The 13,509-nt window shown below is 41.6% G+C and overlaps 2 protein-coding genes and 1 long non-coding RNA gene across 3 annotated transcripts in view; 1 reads left to right on the top strand and 2 right to left on the bottom strand.

Annotated features, from left to right (window-relative positions):
* ELP1 (elongator acetyltransferase complex subunit 1) overlaps positions 1 to 2,938 on the bottom strand; it is a 67,808-nt gene extending 64,870 nt beyond the window's left edge. Inside the window, exon 1 of the mRNA XM_057549235.1 lies at positions 2,687 to 2,938. The gene's annotated coding sequence lies outside the window, so the exon portion shown is untranslated. The remainder of the gene's footprint in view (positions 1 to 2,686) is intronic.
* Positions 2,939 to 3,086: 148 nt separating this feature from the next.
* LOC102998985 (protein Abitram) lies at positions 3,087 to 9,411 on the top strand. The gene is made up of 6 exons (XM_007178245.2): positions 3,087 to 3,320; positions 4,444 to 4,495; positions 5,098 to 5,227; positions 7,372 to 7,448; positions 7,528 to 7,597; positions 7,691 to 9,411. Exons 1-6 carry the CDS (start codon positions 3,224 to 3,226, stop codon positions 7,826 to 7,828), a joined length of 564 nt encoding a protein of 187 aa, XP_007178307.2. The 5' UTR covers positions 3,087 to 3,223; the 3' UTR covers positions 7,829 to 9,411.
* A 1,375-nt stretch (positions 9,412 to 10,786) lies between these two features.
* LOC102999265 (uncharacterized) lies at positions 10,787 to 11,827 on the bottom strand. The gene is made up of 3 exons (XR_450635.3): positions 11,790 to 11,827; positions 11,533 to 11,646; positions 10,787 to 10,843 (listed from the first exon to the last, which is right to left on the bottom strand). It is a non-coding gene; the product is annotated as an uncharacterized LOC102999265 (long non-coding RNA).
* Between the last annotated feature and the right edge of the window lie 1,682 nt (positions 11,828 to 13,509).

The following is a 13,509-nucleotide window of genomic DNA, read 5'->3' as shown; positions in this document are numbered from 1 at the left end:
CATTTATATTCAAGAACTTCTAGAAATTATTCGAACCTGTATTATACCATGCAGACTTTTTATTTAGATCTAATTCTATATAGAAAGCTTGGGTTTTTGAAAGCATATAAAAATTACATTACCTTTCATCTTTAAATAACATAAAGACGACCACTGACATAGATCTGAAAGGATGGGTAGATTTGAGATGAGAGAATGTCTGGCTAGAGGGGAGTAAACACGGGACAGAGTAGCAAGAGGTGAAAACAGGCGAGAGAGGACCAGATGTATTTCAACCTGGTTTAGCTAATAATAATTATGCTGTTATTGTTGCCATGATCAGAGCATCAAAATGTCTCCCTGTGAACTTGGATTCTATTCACCAACAATCTGTGGAGCTCTGGGGTCCGTGAACCCCAGCATAAGAATTTGGAAGGCAAAGGCAGAAGGAGATGAGGAGGACTCCCTTTTTCCTGTTACCCTGCTGTTTCAGTCAATGTCGCCCCAGCAATAGGCCTTCATCCTTCCAGGGGCCCTTGGTCCCAGCCTCTGGCACTCCCATGACCAGCATGATAACAACCACCCCAGAGGTACCAGCACTCACCAGGCAGGTGCTCCCTCCAGGTGCCTGAAATCTAGTAACATGGAGCTCCTCCTCTGAATTCCAGAGCTATCAACACCAGCTTTCCAATGCCTCTCCTCCAAGGTTATGATAACCCCAATGGCTTCCCTTGTTTGGATCCTCAGACCTAGCTAAGTGTAGTAATTTCTTCCATCAGTTTACTTTTTTAATTACTCCTCTGCTCCCTTTTGCTTTTTGTTCCTCCAGCAGGTATTTAACCAATTCTTCGTATTAAATTCTGTTGAAATATTGTGTGGTTTCTACTTTCCTGACTGGACCCTGACTGACAAACATATCAAACAACCTGAGTTCTCAAATCACTGAGCTTTCAAAATCACCGGCCAGGTGTCATAGGGAAGAACCTTTTGTATTCTATTACAAGTTGATCACTAAAGGGATGCAGCCTATAAGCTTCAATTATACATAATGACCCAATTCTCAGAACCCTGACTCCCAGGTAATGAGCATTAAGCTAAAATACTTCTGTTTAGCTCACAAGAAACATCCTGACCAGGCCCACCTGTGAATGACTGCAGGGAGGAAGAAATCAACACATCCCCTCTGGAGGCTAATGGGAACCAGGAAACGTTTGACTTTACTCCCTCCTCTTTTAGTATAAAAAAAGCCTGAATTCTAACTCAGGCAAGATGGGTCTTTGGGGGCACGAGCCCACCATCTTGGTTTGCTGGCTTTCCGAATAAAGTCGTTATTCCTTGCCCCAACACCTCGTCTCTCGATTATTGGCCTATCGTGTGGTGAGCAGTACGAGCTTAGGCTTGGTGACACAAGGGCAGCTCATCATTCATCTCCCTCCTCCCCAACCCTTCCAGCCTCAAAATGAACTTCTCTAAAATTTCACACCTATCAGCCTTTTTCCCTTACCTTCTCAGAGGTGTCCTACTCTTTTTCAAGACCAGCAAAGGAGAACCCTCCAAACTCCCCCAGGACCTTGGCTTATCGGCACCCTTTCTTTTACATCTGCAATCTCCAACTCCCCTGCCCTCAAATGACTCATCCTTTCTCAGCCCTTAAATGTGCTAAAGATCTCTCCACACCATAGATCAATTCTGGGTCCTCTCTGAAATTACTGACAACTCCTCTATTTCCTTCCCTTGCTCCTTCATCCGTCCACCTCTTGGCTAATTATCATGCCCATGACCACAAGTACCAAACAGATCACTAATATGCTTAGTAGATCTAAACGTCCAGCCCTGACCCTCCCTAAACTGAACACTAAACTCACATTTTCAACCTCCTGCTGTTATCACAAGGATTTCTCAAAAAGCACATCAAATACAACCTGTGAAATGAAGTACCTGCTATTCTCCACCAAACTAGTTTCCCCTCTGGGGACATGGCATTCCTACTTTCTCTGTCCTCCAAGCTGAAACTGTGTCTGCTTCCCTTTTGCCCACACTTTCACAGTAAACTATTCACTGGTTACTGCCCTGCCTGTCAATGTACGGTATGAATCCTTTACATAGTACCGTAATCCTACGATCCGGTTTGTGGCCTACATCAAATACCGACTAAGCACTTGCCAAGTGCTAGTTCTGGACAAGAGATGACTGACAGTTACTGCCTCCTCAGAGGTCAAAGCTTAACGGGGGAGAGGGCCACATAAGATACCACATTACATGGAGAGGCACAGGGGCAACATCTCCAAGGAAAAGTTGCAGATGCGAGAAGGGACTCGCAGCACAGCACCTGAACTTCTATTACCGTCAGCTTCTATCATGCATTGTTGCGCTTTAATTGGTGCATTACTTAGTTCGGCGGTATTGCCTGCAACTGCAAGGAATCCGGAGACTGGGTAAGTGTGCAGCTGGGGGAGCAGCATATCATCCCCCCTCCTGCCGCGCCGCGCCGCGCCGCGCAGAGCCCTCTGATGGCCGCGGGTGCAGCAGGCGGCGAGTCTGCCAGAAAGAGTACTCAAGGAGGGCAGAGGTGCTCAAGCCGCACTTCACTCCCAGACCAGCAGCAGGCAGCGGTTGGGCGCTAGGGGGTCCCCTTCATCAAGACACCCTCTGGCGGACAGGACCCGTTTCCGTGCCCCCACCCCAGCTAGGCCGCTCGAACGCTCACCTACGCCGCGCTCTGAGGACCCCCAAACAGCGGTGCGTCCGCCCAGGGCTGCGCACGGGCCTCTCCCTGACCGCTGCTTCTGAGCTCTCGCGACGCGCACTGGGTCTCCGGGCCGCCGGCCCGCTCGACCCCCTCCGGTAGTGGCTGAAGCCAGGCGGAGGGGCAACCTGCGAAACACGTACTCGCAAGCGAAGATAGCCCGACACGCGCCGAGCGGCGCCGCGGTGACGTCGCAAGCCTGAGGAGGCGTGGCCTGCCGTCTCCCTCTCCCCGCAAAGATATATGAGCAGCTCCGCTGGCCACCGCCCCCTATCCCTACATCCTCCTGCCCAGCCTATTGTATTTGACCCCCGCCTTGACGTCAGACCCCAAAGCTCAGTAAGAGGCGCCGGTGGGTGGAGCCTGCGGGCCTGGGGAGCAGCGCGCGTGCGCACAGCGCGTGTCCCGGCTACACGCCGGCAAGACGCCTTCCTCCGTGGCAAGCGGGAGGAAGAGTACAGGTCCCAGGGGGCGGGATTTGCAGCACCTGAGGTCGCCATGGCTACCGAGCCCGAGACCCCTGTGGCCGCCTTGGCTGCGGAGCCCGCGGTGCCATCGCTTGTGGATCGTTACTTCACTCGCTGGTACAAAGCGGGTAAGTGGAGAATGATGTCAGTCTCTTCTGGGCCCAATTTGACAGTATAGGGACTATGATGACAGATCATAAGCCGCATGCACCTTCCCCAGCGCTTCCTCCCCACGTCAGAAGGAACTGGATCTCTCTGTTCCCCTGTAGGCCAAGGGAATGGCATTTGCCCGTGGAAAGCAGCAGGGTGCATTCTGGGTAGGGCGAGCGCAGTGCGAGTTCACGAGGGTGGGTTGCTTGCGGGAAGATGGTAGACTAAGGTGAGATCCCCGAGGGAGGCAGGAGCTGGATTGCAATCTCCTTGAGTGCCTAAAGGGATTTGAGGGGCTCAGTCCTCCAAGAAGAGTCGATACATAAAATGATTTAAATGGTAGCGGTCTAAACTAAGGTAGAGGCATAGGGATGGAGAGAAGAGGGTGGGTTAGAACAGAGGCATTTAGAAAGCAGAATCTAACAGTTTTACTTAAAGGAAGTCGCTGGTATTACACATTTGCCCCTTAGAAGTAGGTATCCTGTTGTACAGCTTTGTGTACCCAGCAAATATCAGTGATGAGAGCATCGTTGGGGACCCTCCTCTAACCCAACTTGCTCCCATTCATTTAGGGATAATAGGTGTACTCATCTTTTACAATATTGAAATATTTTACAATAGCATACGTTTTATTAGCCAGACTTAGTGTAACCAACTGTCCGGTTAACCCTGGATTGAAGTGTTTTCCGGAATCCATTACTTTCAGCGCTAACATCAGGACAGTCCTGGGCGAACCAGGATGAGTTAAGTCTCTCTAAAATTGACCAACAAAACATGCTACTAAATTGAATAAAGAATACATTACTAATCACTTTTTTTCTAATAGAAATAATTATTGTACTCATTTTAAAGTGAGGATAAAAAAAGGTGGAGCAAAGAGTTAATCATCATTTTAACATTGAATGAATGATTCTATCTGGACCAGATATCTTTAAATACTTTATGGTCAGACTTTAGGTATATCTTTTTGAGTAATGAAGGGATACCAGTAATATATATGTCCAGCCTTCATAATTAACTACCTCTATGAACCAAAGAAAGTACTACACAGTGGTAGTAAATATTGACTCAACAGCCATCAGACTCATTCATTTCTTCTAGATGTCAAAGGAAAACCCTGTGAGGACCACTGTATACTACAACACTCTAACCGGTAAGCAAATTGGGAATTTTAAATTATCAAAAAACATTTGTTTCTGGCATTGTAGCCTGGTATGGTCTTGTAATCAATAAATATTCATTAAATGATTATCTTCCACTGTATTGAGATGGTATTATTTATAGTAGGAGTTTGGTTGACAAGAATGAGTCTTTCAGTGCCTACGCTAAACAAATAAACTTGCTTACCCAAACATCCAAATGGAGGACCACACCCCCAGTCAGCTACTACCTCAAGTAACCAGCCTGTGCCTAACTCCTGAATTGCCCAAGCCCATGGAGAGGGCTAGGGTAGAAGCACAGATGGTATCCTGTATATACCAGCATGCCTTACTTTTCTCTCTTCCTCCTCAGTGCTGTCTAAGCACCTCTGGTACGCTTCCCTTTTGGGGAAGGAAATTCAGTCCCATTTTCTCCATTTTTATTACTGCATTCTTCTCTTCAGTTAAGCTCCAATAGTAGCCAGAGGAAAATGGGGGGAAATGATAGGCTGACTAAAGAAATGTCAGCTCAGCTATTGTGCCAGTAGGAATACTGTGTTATAGGGGGAAGAATCATACCAAGCAATAATACAGGATCAATTTTTGCTCCTCGTAGAATATGTGTCATCACACTGGCAGGATCCCATCCAGTTCTTCAAAGTGGAAAAGCAATTAAAAGCATTTCCTATCAAATCAGTACCAACTGTAGCAGACTTCAGAACAAAGTCTCCGGGAAATTTAAGCGGGTATGTTCCTGTATTTCTCTACTTAAATCCTCTATTATCATAATAATGATAGAGCCAGCCGGTCTTAGAACCCAGTAGTGTATGCTCAGCATACTTCCCTGGCAGTTAGAGATGATTTTAAGAATACTTAAGCTCTAAGGAAATTCTCAGGCCAAAAAAATGAGGTATTTCAGAAGTTATATTATCTGTCAAATTAGCTTCTGGGCCACCATCCCTATCATCCCCAGGATGAAGGATGGAGAAGGTGGGCCTTTGAAAGAACAACTCTAATACCAATATAACAAGATATTTTGTCCCTTCTAGTTTTGTTAAGCCAGTATTTCGAATTCTATAAAATTTAGATGATCAATACTTCTTTATCATAAATTTTCACATGTGAACTTAAAAGTAAAATAAAAGTCCTGAGGTAGTGAAAAAAAAATCAATCTGAGAAAATATACATTATTTGCTTCGTATCAGTTGCCATTCCAAAATCACTGCCAATTTTATACACATCTAGCTACACCCTCTACCTCCGCGTAGTGTTTAGTTATAGAAAATGTTACCTGTGCCCTCTACAATTCTAGGCAAGATGGACATTTTACTGTTAAAGGAGGGTATCACACCAAGGACAACTCAATACCATACTAAACTATCCTGACAAACCCCCTGGAAAGGAAAGTTTCAGTTGATGATTTAGGTCCTTCATTTACTGAGTTCATACTAAGAGTTTCTGCTAATTACCTCACTGTTCTGCAAGACCCTTGTTTATACTCCCCTTTGTAGGCCTGAAGGCCCCTAATAACCTGCCTTATAATTATTGATTTTTCCTCACTCAGGAAGCAAGTGGACTTTAAAAAGCATGGACCATTCTTAAAAGTCTACAAATTACAAGTAAAACAGTTAGTGCTTGTGATGTTCCTGTCATCAATCTTTGTCCAAAATAGTAGCACTGTTGTTACTACTGAGGAACAGAGAGGGACCTGCACATGGAACCCACTGTAGATAAGCTTTGATCACATCTCAGCACTGCCCATCAGTTCTTCTCCCAAGGGAGGTGACCAAAAGGGGTTAAAACACTTCTTTCTGACACAGAGCCAGCGGAAGACAAACCATCTGGGACAAATCCCCAGCCCCTCCTCCCAAAAGTGGGGAGTCACACTGACTAGTATTTTGAAACGAAGTACCCACAGGCAGAGGAGTGAAGCGCATGCAGTAACACCTGAATGCTGTCTAATAATGTTGTGAGTGGGAAAGAGGCCATAAAGAACAGCATCTTGACCTCAGATGTTCACTGCAGTAAAAATTCCTGGGAAAAAAGAGCAACACATGAGACATGCTTGCATCCATTTCCCATGAGCCTCCTTGTACTGGGTTGGCCAAAAAGTTCGCTCGGGTTTTTCATGTTAGGGAAAAACCTGAAGAACTTTGTGGCCGACTCGATAGATATTTGTCAGAACCTCCCCAGATATATCCATACAGTGGAGTACATGAAAGTATAACCATGCCACAACATTCAAACAGACATATGTCAAAATGTAGTACTTGATAGCGGGTTATAGGATAATGAGTAAGTTACTCTTATCTGCTACTTAAAACTTTTCTGTTTTCCAAAGTTTCCTCAAATTGCATTTTTTTTAAATTAGAAAAATATCCCTTCTTCAGAAAGTCTCAGTGATTGACCTAATAAAGAAGTTCCTTTCTCTATTAAGTTCTGATATAAAAATAAGGTAGGAATCTTAATGAAACTAACTTTATACAATATTGCTGTCATTCTCTATAATGTTGAATTTTATATTATGCTTATTGGTAAGATTTTCCTACCCTTTTGAAGTCTTTACACTTGGCTATGTGCAGCTTTCTCATGTACAGTTAAATATAAAGTATAATGAGTTAAGATAAAATATATTCTTAATATGTAACTAAACTACCTATTATCACATTTGTCTTAGTCTGCTTTTTCCCCTAGAGCCTAGGATGGTGCCTAGCCCATAGAGGCATTTAATATATAAATATTTGAATAAATGAATGGTTTTCCTGTACTTAAGTCATTTTTATTTAAAACACTAATTCCAGGAATATATCCTATTGTAACTCTGAGGGCTGTCTCACAAAGAAAAGTGAAAATGTACATCAATTAATTTTTTCTTCCCTGTTATTATCAGGGGGCACAGTTTCTAACAGAACTTGCACCTCTGTGTAAGATTTACTGCTCTGATGGAGAAGAATACACCATATATAGGTGAGTTACTTTTTAACCACAATTTTGGAGAAACAAAGAAGATAATATTTTTCTTCAAAGCAATTTTTTCTTTAACTAGCTGTGTTAGAGGACGGTTGATGGAAGTGAATGAAAACATCCTCCATAAGCCATCCATTCTTCAAGAGAAGGTAAAAGGGTCTGGGGAAGTAAGATCCCATCCACACACTTTTTATCTGATTTTTTACCATTTGACAGTATTAAATATTCTATTTCCCTTCTAGCCATCCACCGAAGGCTACATTGCAGTTGTGTTGCCCAAGTTTGAAGAAAGTAAAAGCATAACAGAAGGGTTACTGACACAAAAACAGTATGAAGAAGTCATGGTGAAACGCATCAATGCCACAACAGCGACCTCATGAGGATTAAGATTGAGTAAAAACAACAGGGCATTCTTATCCTTACCTGGCCTACCAGTCAGTGCACTAAGGAAGAACCAGAGATGCTGAAATGTACTTCACACCCGGCCATCCGCAGGGAGGCCTGATCTTAAAACCTGACCTAGTTTTCCTTCTTCGTCTTGCATAACAAGCCTTGATTCCATTTTGTCTTCAACCTCCCAGATCTGCCTGCCCATGTACTCACTCTGTTCTTCTTTTGCTTTTCTCTTTCTAACAACTGGCAAGTGAGAGACGTTTTTCTGATTAAAAACCAACAAACAAAGCACTTTGAGGAAAATTTGAAAAGACAGAAAAGTAAAAATAATTTACCCATCATCCTGTAACCCATTAGTAAATACTAGGTTTTGATGTAATTCTGTTTGAATATTGTGTCATGGTTATTGTTTTTGCCTCAATTTTCCATCACTTTGAAGTTGAAAAACAACAACTGGCCTTTCTTACCCAGGCTGCTTCAGTGTGACATGACCAATACGTCTGGTCCCACCCCTTCTGCCCCAACTCCCCCGCTCAGGTTGCTGGGAAGAGGCATGGTGTAGAGTGTACCTTCTCTAAGTCTATGGGTTGGCCTTCAACTCTGAACAATGTAGCACTGTAACACTGGTTTCTTAATGAGAGACACATGAAAAGGCTTTGAAAGGGGATTTGCTAACATGGAAGTATCAATATTATAATGCTGTATGAAGTAACATGTTTATTTGTGGTCACTCAGTCTCACACTCTAGTTACAGGGTAACCAGCAAAGAAGTTCCCGAGAGGTTCTTGGAATTCAAAGACACACATGCTTTTGAACAGAACAAAAGCTTTCACATCATTTAGACAATAAACAAAAAACTATGAATTCATGGTTTAAGACTGTATACTTGTTTACATTGAATTTCAAATAAAAGGACTTTTCAAATTGTTATTTTTCCTTAAGGACTGCAACATATACATACATATAAACATTTCTGTTTTTAAATAAAACAATTATCCTTGAGTATAAATTCTTTTAGTTCTCCATCATCTTTTGCTGTTCAAGTCATGTTATCCCTTCCCTACCCCTACTTGCATTTAAATAAGAGAATATTCTCATTTGAGGTATGTAAAATATTTTGTAAATAAAATTCTAAAATTATTTTTGACTCACAAGGAAACTTCTTTTAACCCTAACTCTCCCCTAAGTATACCCACTAGACATGATACAGGTAGTAACTATAGAAACATCTACTCTGATAGTGCTATGAGCTGAAAGTGTGTAAGCACAAACCAGCAAATTCCCATTTCAGGTAGCACAAATGGTTCCCAAAGGTGTCTTAAAACAAAGATACTAAAGATAGTAAAAGAATTATGTATCTATTTTACATATAACATTACCTCACATCATTTTCCCATTATTTCCATTGTAATTTAAAAGAATATTTTGGTTTCAGGGCATAAAAATCATGTTTGATGATTTTTATAAAGAAATATTTTATAAAGGTCATAACCAAGCTGAGTGCATCCCATTTTCTCTCCAAGGCCTACAGTAAATTCAAGTTTCCTTCAATAAAATATTGACTAGCTAATTGGTAGTACTGTGGTTCTTCAGGATCTTGTGAATATTGACTGTGATGGCTGACCCAGATAATGATCATCAGACGAGCTTATAGAACTACTGCCATTTGGCAACTGACAGGTCCCGTTAGATTTCAAAATAAATTTCAAAGCATCAGGATACAAGCACAAAAAACAAAGTTAACTATACTACACCATAAGGGCGGAACTTATAACCAGATCCTTCAATCAAAACCCACCCCCACAAAAACAAAAGCTTTAAACCCTAAAATTTAAAAGACTAAAGTCGTTTATTTAATGAATATTCCAAAGGCACATATGTATACTGACTCAAATTATTTTGAACAGCTTAGTTCAATTGTTCTCTGTCTTCTATCTTCTGTTCCACCAGTTACCACTGAGAAGTACAAAAACTGCTTTTTAAGCCAGTAAGATAAGCTTAGGATTCCAGCTAATATTCAGGGCAGACAGGCCAGCTGTGCTAGAACGAGAACTAAAACCGTCTCCTAGTGAGTTCCTCCAGGATTCCGTGGAGTGAGCTCCATGACCCTGCTTTTGGGTGGGAGCGGGACATGCATCACAACAAATTTCCTGTGCTCTGTGAAACCCTTACTAGAGAACAAACGTGTGCTCCTGGCATGGATGATCTGTGACAGAGGGGACAGCAGAGGCCCAGTCATACTCAGTGGACAGAGGGATTGAAGAAGAGTCCACAGGTTTAAGGAAAACCCTGCATCACCCAGACTACTGTGTCTCTTCTGCTGCAAATTAATTAGTGTCCCAGATGATAAGCTTAAATTTAAAAAAATAGGAAGTTAGGGTCAAATGTGCCAAAGGTGAGCGTATATTCAAAATAGCTTCTTTGGATTAAATTGTCATTAAGACAGTAGGGATATTTGGTTTGACTTTTAAGGAACATTATTCATGGCCATGTCCCATTTAAAATCACACTGCAATTAGAAATATAGCAACCTCCATGGCATTTAATAGTTGTCAGAAAGCTTCACAATCGGTTTCATGATCAGAAAATAAAGCAAGATTTCAGTTTGTTTTCTTTACAAAATTGTTGTATTTCTGAAATATAAAGGATTGTTTGCTTTCTAAAAATGTCAGCTTTGCCACATGGTGTTCCAGAGATCTGACCTCAAAAGCTTCTCAAGTTTTACCATCCACAGAATCTTTATTTGTAACTAAGACCCGTCTGTTGTTTTCCATTTGAAGCTGGAAAGAATTAAGACAATTAGTTTCTGCTTTACTTGTAAAATAAAAATTGCAAAATTAAATAGTATCTATTTTCTTTTGCATTTTCCTTTAGACTAATTTTTTAAATGTGAGTTTAAGATAAAGAAATTATCGTACCTTCTTCAGCAGTTTATAGCAAAATGAGAGAAGTTGGACCAAAGTAGCCATTATGCATCTTGTCTTTGTAATACTCTTATCAACCTATAGTGACAGAAAGCAAGCAAATCAAATGCTTATAAGGACATCTTCAAAAGACTTTATCATTTATTTAGTTTGAAAATGGTAAAAATTTCTTCATTACAGAAATCTAAGGGATCTCAAAGGGTATATAGATTAAGGCATCTGAGCTGACTTGATGACCTGAGGTCCCAGAACACAGAAGCAGGGATTGTTGCCCAAGTCTCATGCCAATTTCATGGAACCCCAGGAAGAATGGATGGAAAATCAACCTGTTCTATTTCAGATGGTTTAGGGGCTTCTCAAAGTGCACCAAATAGTGGCAATGAACCCCCTTCTTTACACTTCCTTGCACTCTACTTTTTTGCACTCAAACTCCCTAAAACAAACAACAGAAGCCCTTCACTCTGAGGGGTCTGTGCCCTAGTTAGTCAGGTGATGATGTTGGGATTTAAGGGTAGCTGCTCCGTGCTATGGTATTAATCATGTCCAAAAAGCTAACTTACTTGGTGAACCTACTGCTTCCCGGGGTCAGTTACAACTGCAGATGATAAATGGTTCTTGCAGTCAAGGCAGGAAAAATGGAAATAAATTGTTCTTCTGTAGGTATTAACACTTTATTTGAAGAAAAAGGGGCTGGAAGCTAACCTAATAAAAAAAGAAGTGTGAAAGTTTCTCAAGTGCTTTCCTGAATGTCCCACCCTCCCTTTTACCTTTAGAAACACTTGATTCTGCAAAGGTATCTTAGTTACTGCCTGGAGCTGGTGGCATAGAGGAACAAGCTTGTTTATTTCCAGGAGAAGCATAAGCTTATCATCATCTTTCAGCTGAAATGTAAATAAGGAAGTTATACCAACTCCAGTGAAATTCCATCTTTTAAACCTTAAATACCTTTATACCTTAATAATATACCCTCAGAGTGGGTATTTGTGACATCACCACCAGCACCAGGCAGGGATATGTGCATTACCTGTTTTGAGAAAGCTTGCACACTTGAAGCAAGCTTCAAACCCTCTTCAACAAAAACCTGGTAGAAAGGAAAAACATCACTACGTTAGGTGTATGTCATCTAGATAGTTGGTAAGAAATACACTCATGGATAATTTTCATACAGAATTTAAAAAATAAAACCTAAACATAAAAGGTCTGTCATGGAACTTCTATGGTTTTTGTTGTATCCAGGAATACACAAGAGTTTAGCTGTACTCAGAAGCAGATTTCCCAGACCTGATGCAGAATCAGTCCCTGCAGTGGCTCCCCTACACCGGGACACCTCCAATTACCGTGCAGGATCGCACAGACATTTGATACTTAGCCATAAAAATTATGCCTGGGCTTTTGGATGGATCCGAAGCTCATCTCTTAATATCCCCAATTATAAGAGGGTGTTGAATCTTGGAACATGGGGTCTAAAGGGTTAGATGAGGTCAAAAGCGTTAGAACATTCCTGCTTCCAGCTCAGCAAGATAGAATTTGTCACCTATACACATTCTTCAACTAGCCATTTGAGGGGATTATTTTTTCCCTATTCAGCATACGTTGTACAATTTAGTGAGGAGAAGAGGATGATGGGAAAGAATACTGAAAAATACTTTAGAATATTTGGAATGATTATTTTTAAATGTACACAGAATCTTTTAGAGTGAGAGATACCAGGGAAGTGAAGACTGAGCTTTAGGTGGCAGCAGGAAGAATGAAAAGAACAGGACAAATTTGAGAGTGATTTGTGAAGAAAGATAATAGATCTTGGTAATAAATTAGATAAAGCATATGAAGAGGAAGGAGGCAATAATTTCAGGGTTAACTTTAATTCTCTTTGCAACAGCCTTGCTATTATTGGATAACCTGATCTCAAGGTCAAATTGTCCTTTGCATCCTTCCCTATCCTTTAAAAGGGAAAACAATGCAGGCTTCTCATTGCGGTGCCTTCTCTTGTCGTGGAGCATGGGCTCTAGGCACGTGGGCTTCAGTAGTTGTGGCACGCGGGCTCAGTAGTTGTGGCTCACAGGCTTAGTTGCTCCGTGGCATGTGGAATCCTCCCAGACCAGGGCTAGAACACGCCTGCATTGGCAGGCGGATTCTTAACCACTGCGCCACAAGGGAAGCCCCTATTCCAACTTTTTAAAAAGGGAAAAAACTCACTTATAGTCAACTTTACAGAAAATTCCAAACGAAGTATTTTCTATAATTCTTCTGACTCTGTTGACAATCACCCTCTCAAGCTGAAATCCCTTTCCTGAAGAGGCTCAGGTGAAAACACATGGGAGTGCCAAAGGAAAACACATAACATTGATAAAGTGATAGAAATTTCAAATTTCAAATGCAAGAATGCCCTTGGTTCTAGAGAGGCAAACAGACTAACATGAGAGTCAGGGGAGTTAAGAAAGGACTCTTGTAATCCACTTATCAATCTAAGCCTCCAGGTAAGTGAGGAGAATTCGAGCTAGGCCTATGTGGAGTTTCATGAGACACATAGGGCAGAAGGGTGAGTGTCAGTATATGTGTCTCTCCCTGAATGCCCTAAATCATCAGGAATATGGGAGAAGAAAAGGAAACTAACATGTACTGAGAACCTGTAATGGTCTCAGCCCCATGACAGATGCTTTCTTATGTGTTATCTCTTTTAATCAATATCATTCATCCAATTCAATAATGAAGAAGCCAAAAACCTTTCCTCGCATTCAGGACAG

This window comes from Balaenoptera acutorostrata, chromosome 6 (genome assembly GCF_949987535.1).
Source record: "Balaenoptera acutorostrata chromosome 6, mBalAcu1.1, whole genome shotgun sequence".
NCBI lineage: Eukaryota > Metazoa > Chordata > Mammalia > Artiodactyla > Balaenopteridae > Balaenoptera > Balaenoptera acutorostrata.
Note: the sequence above shows the minus strand (reverse complement) of the source record. Positions and strands in the feature narration are given on the sequence as shown.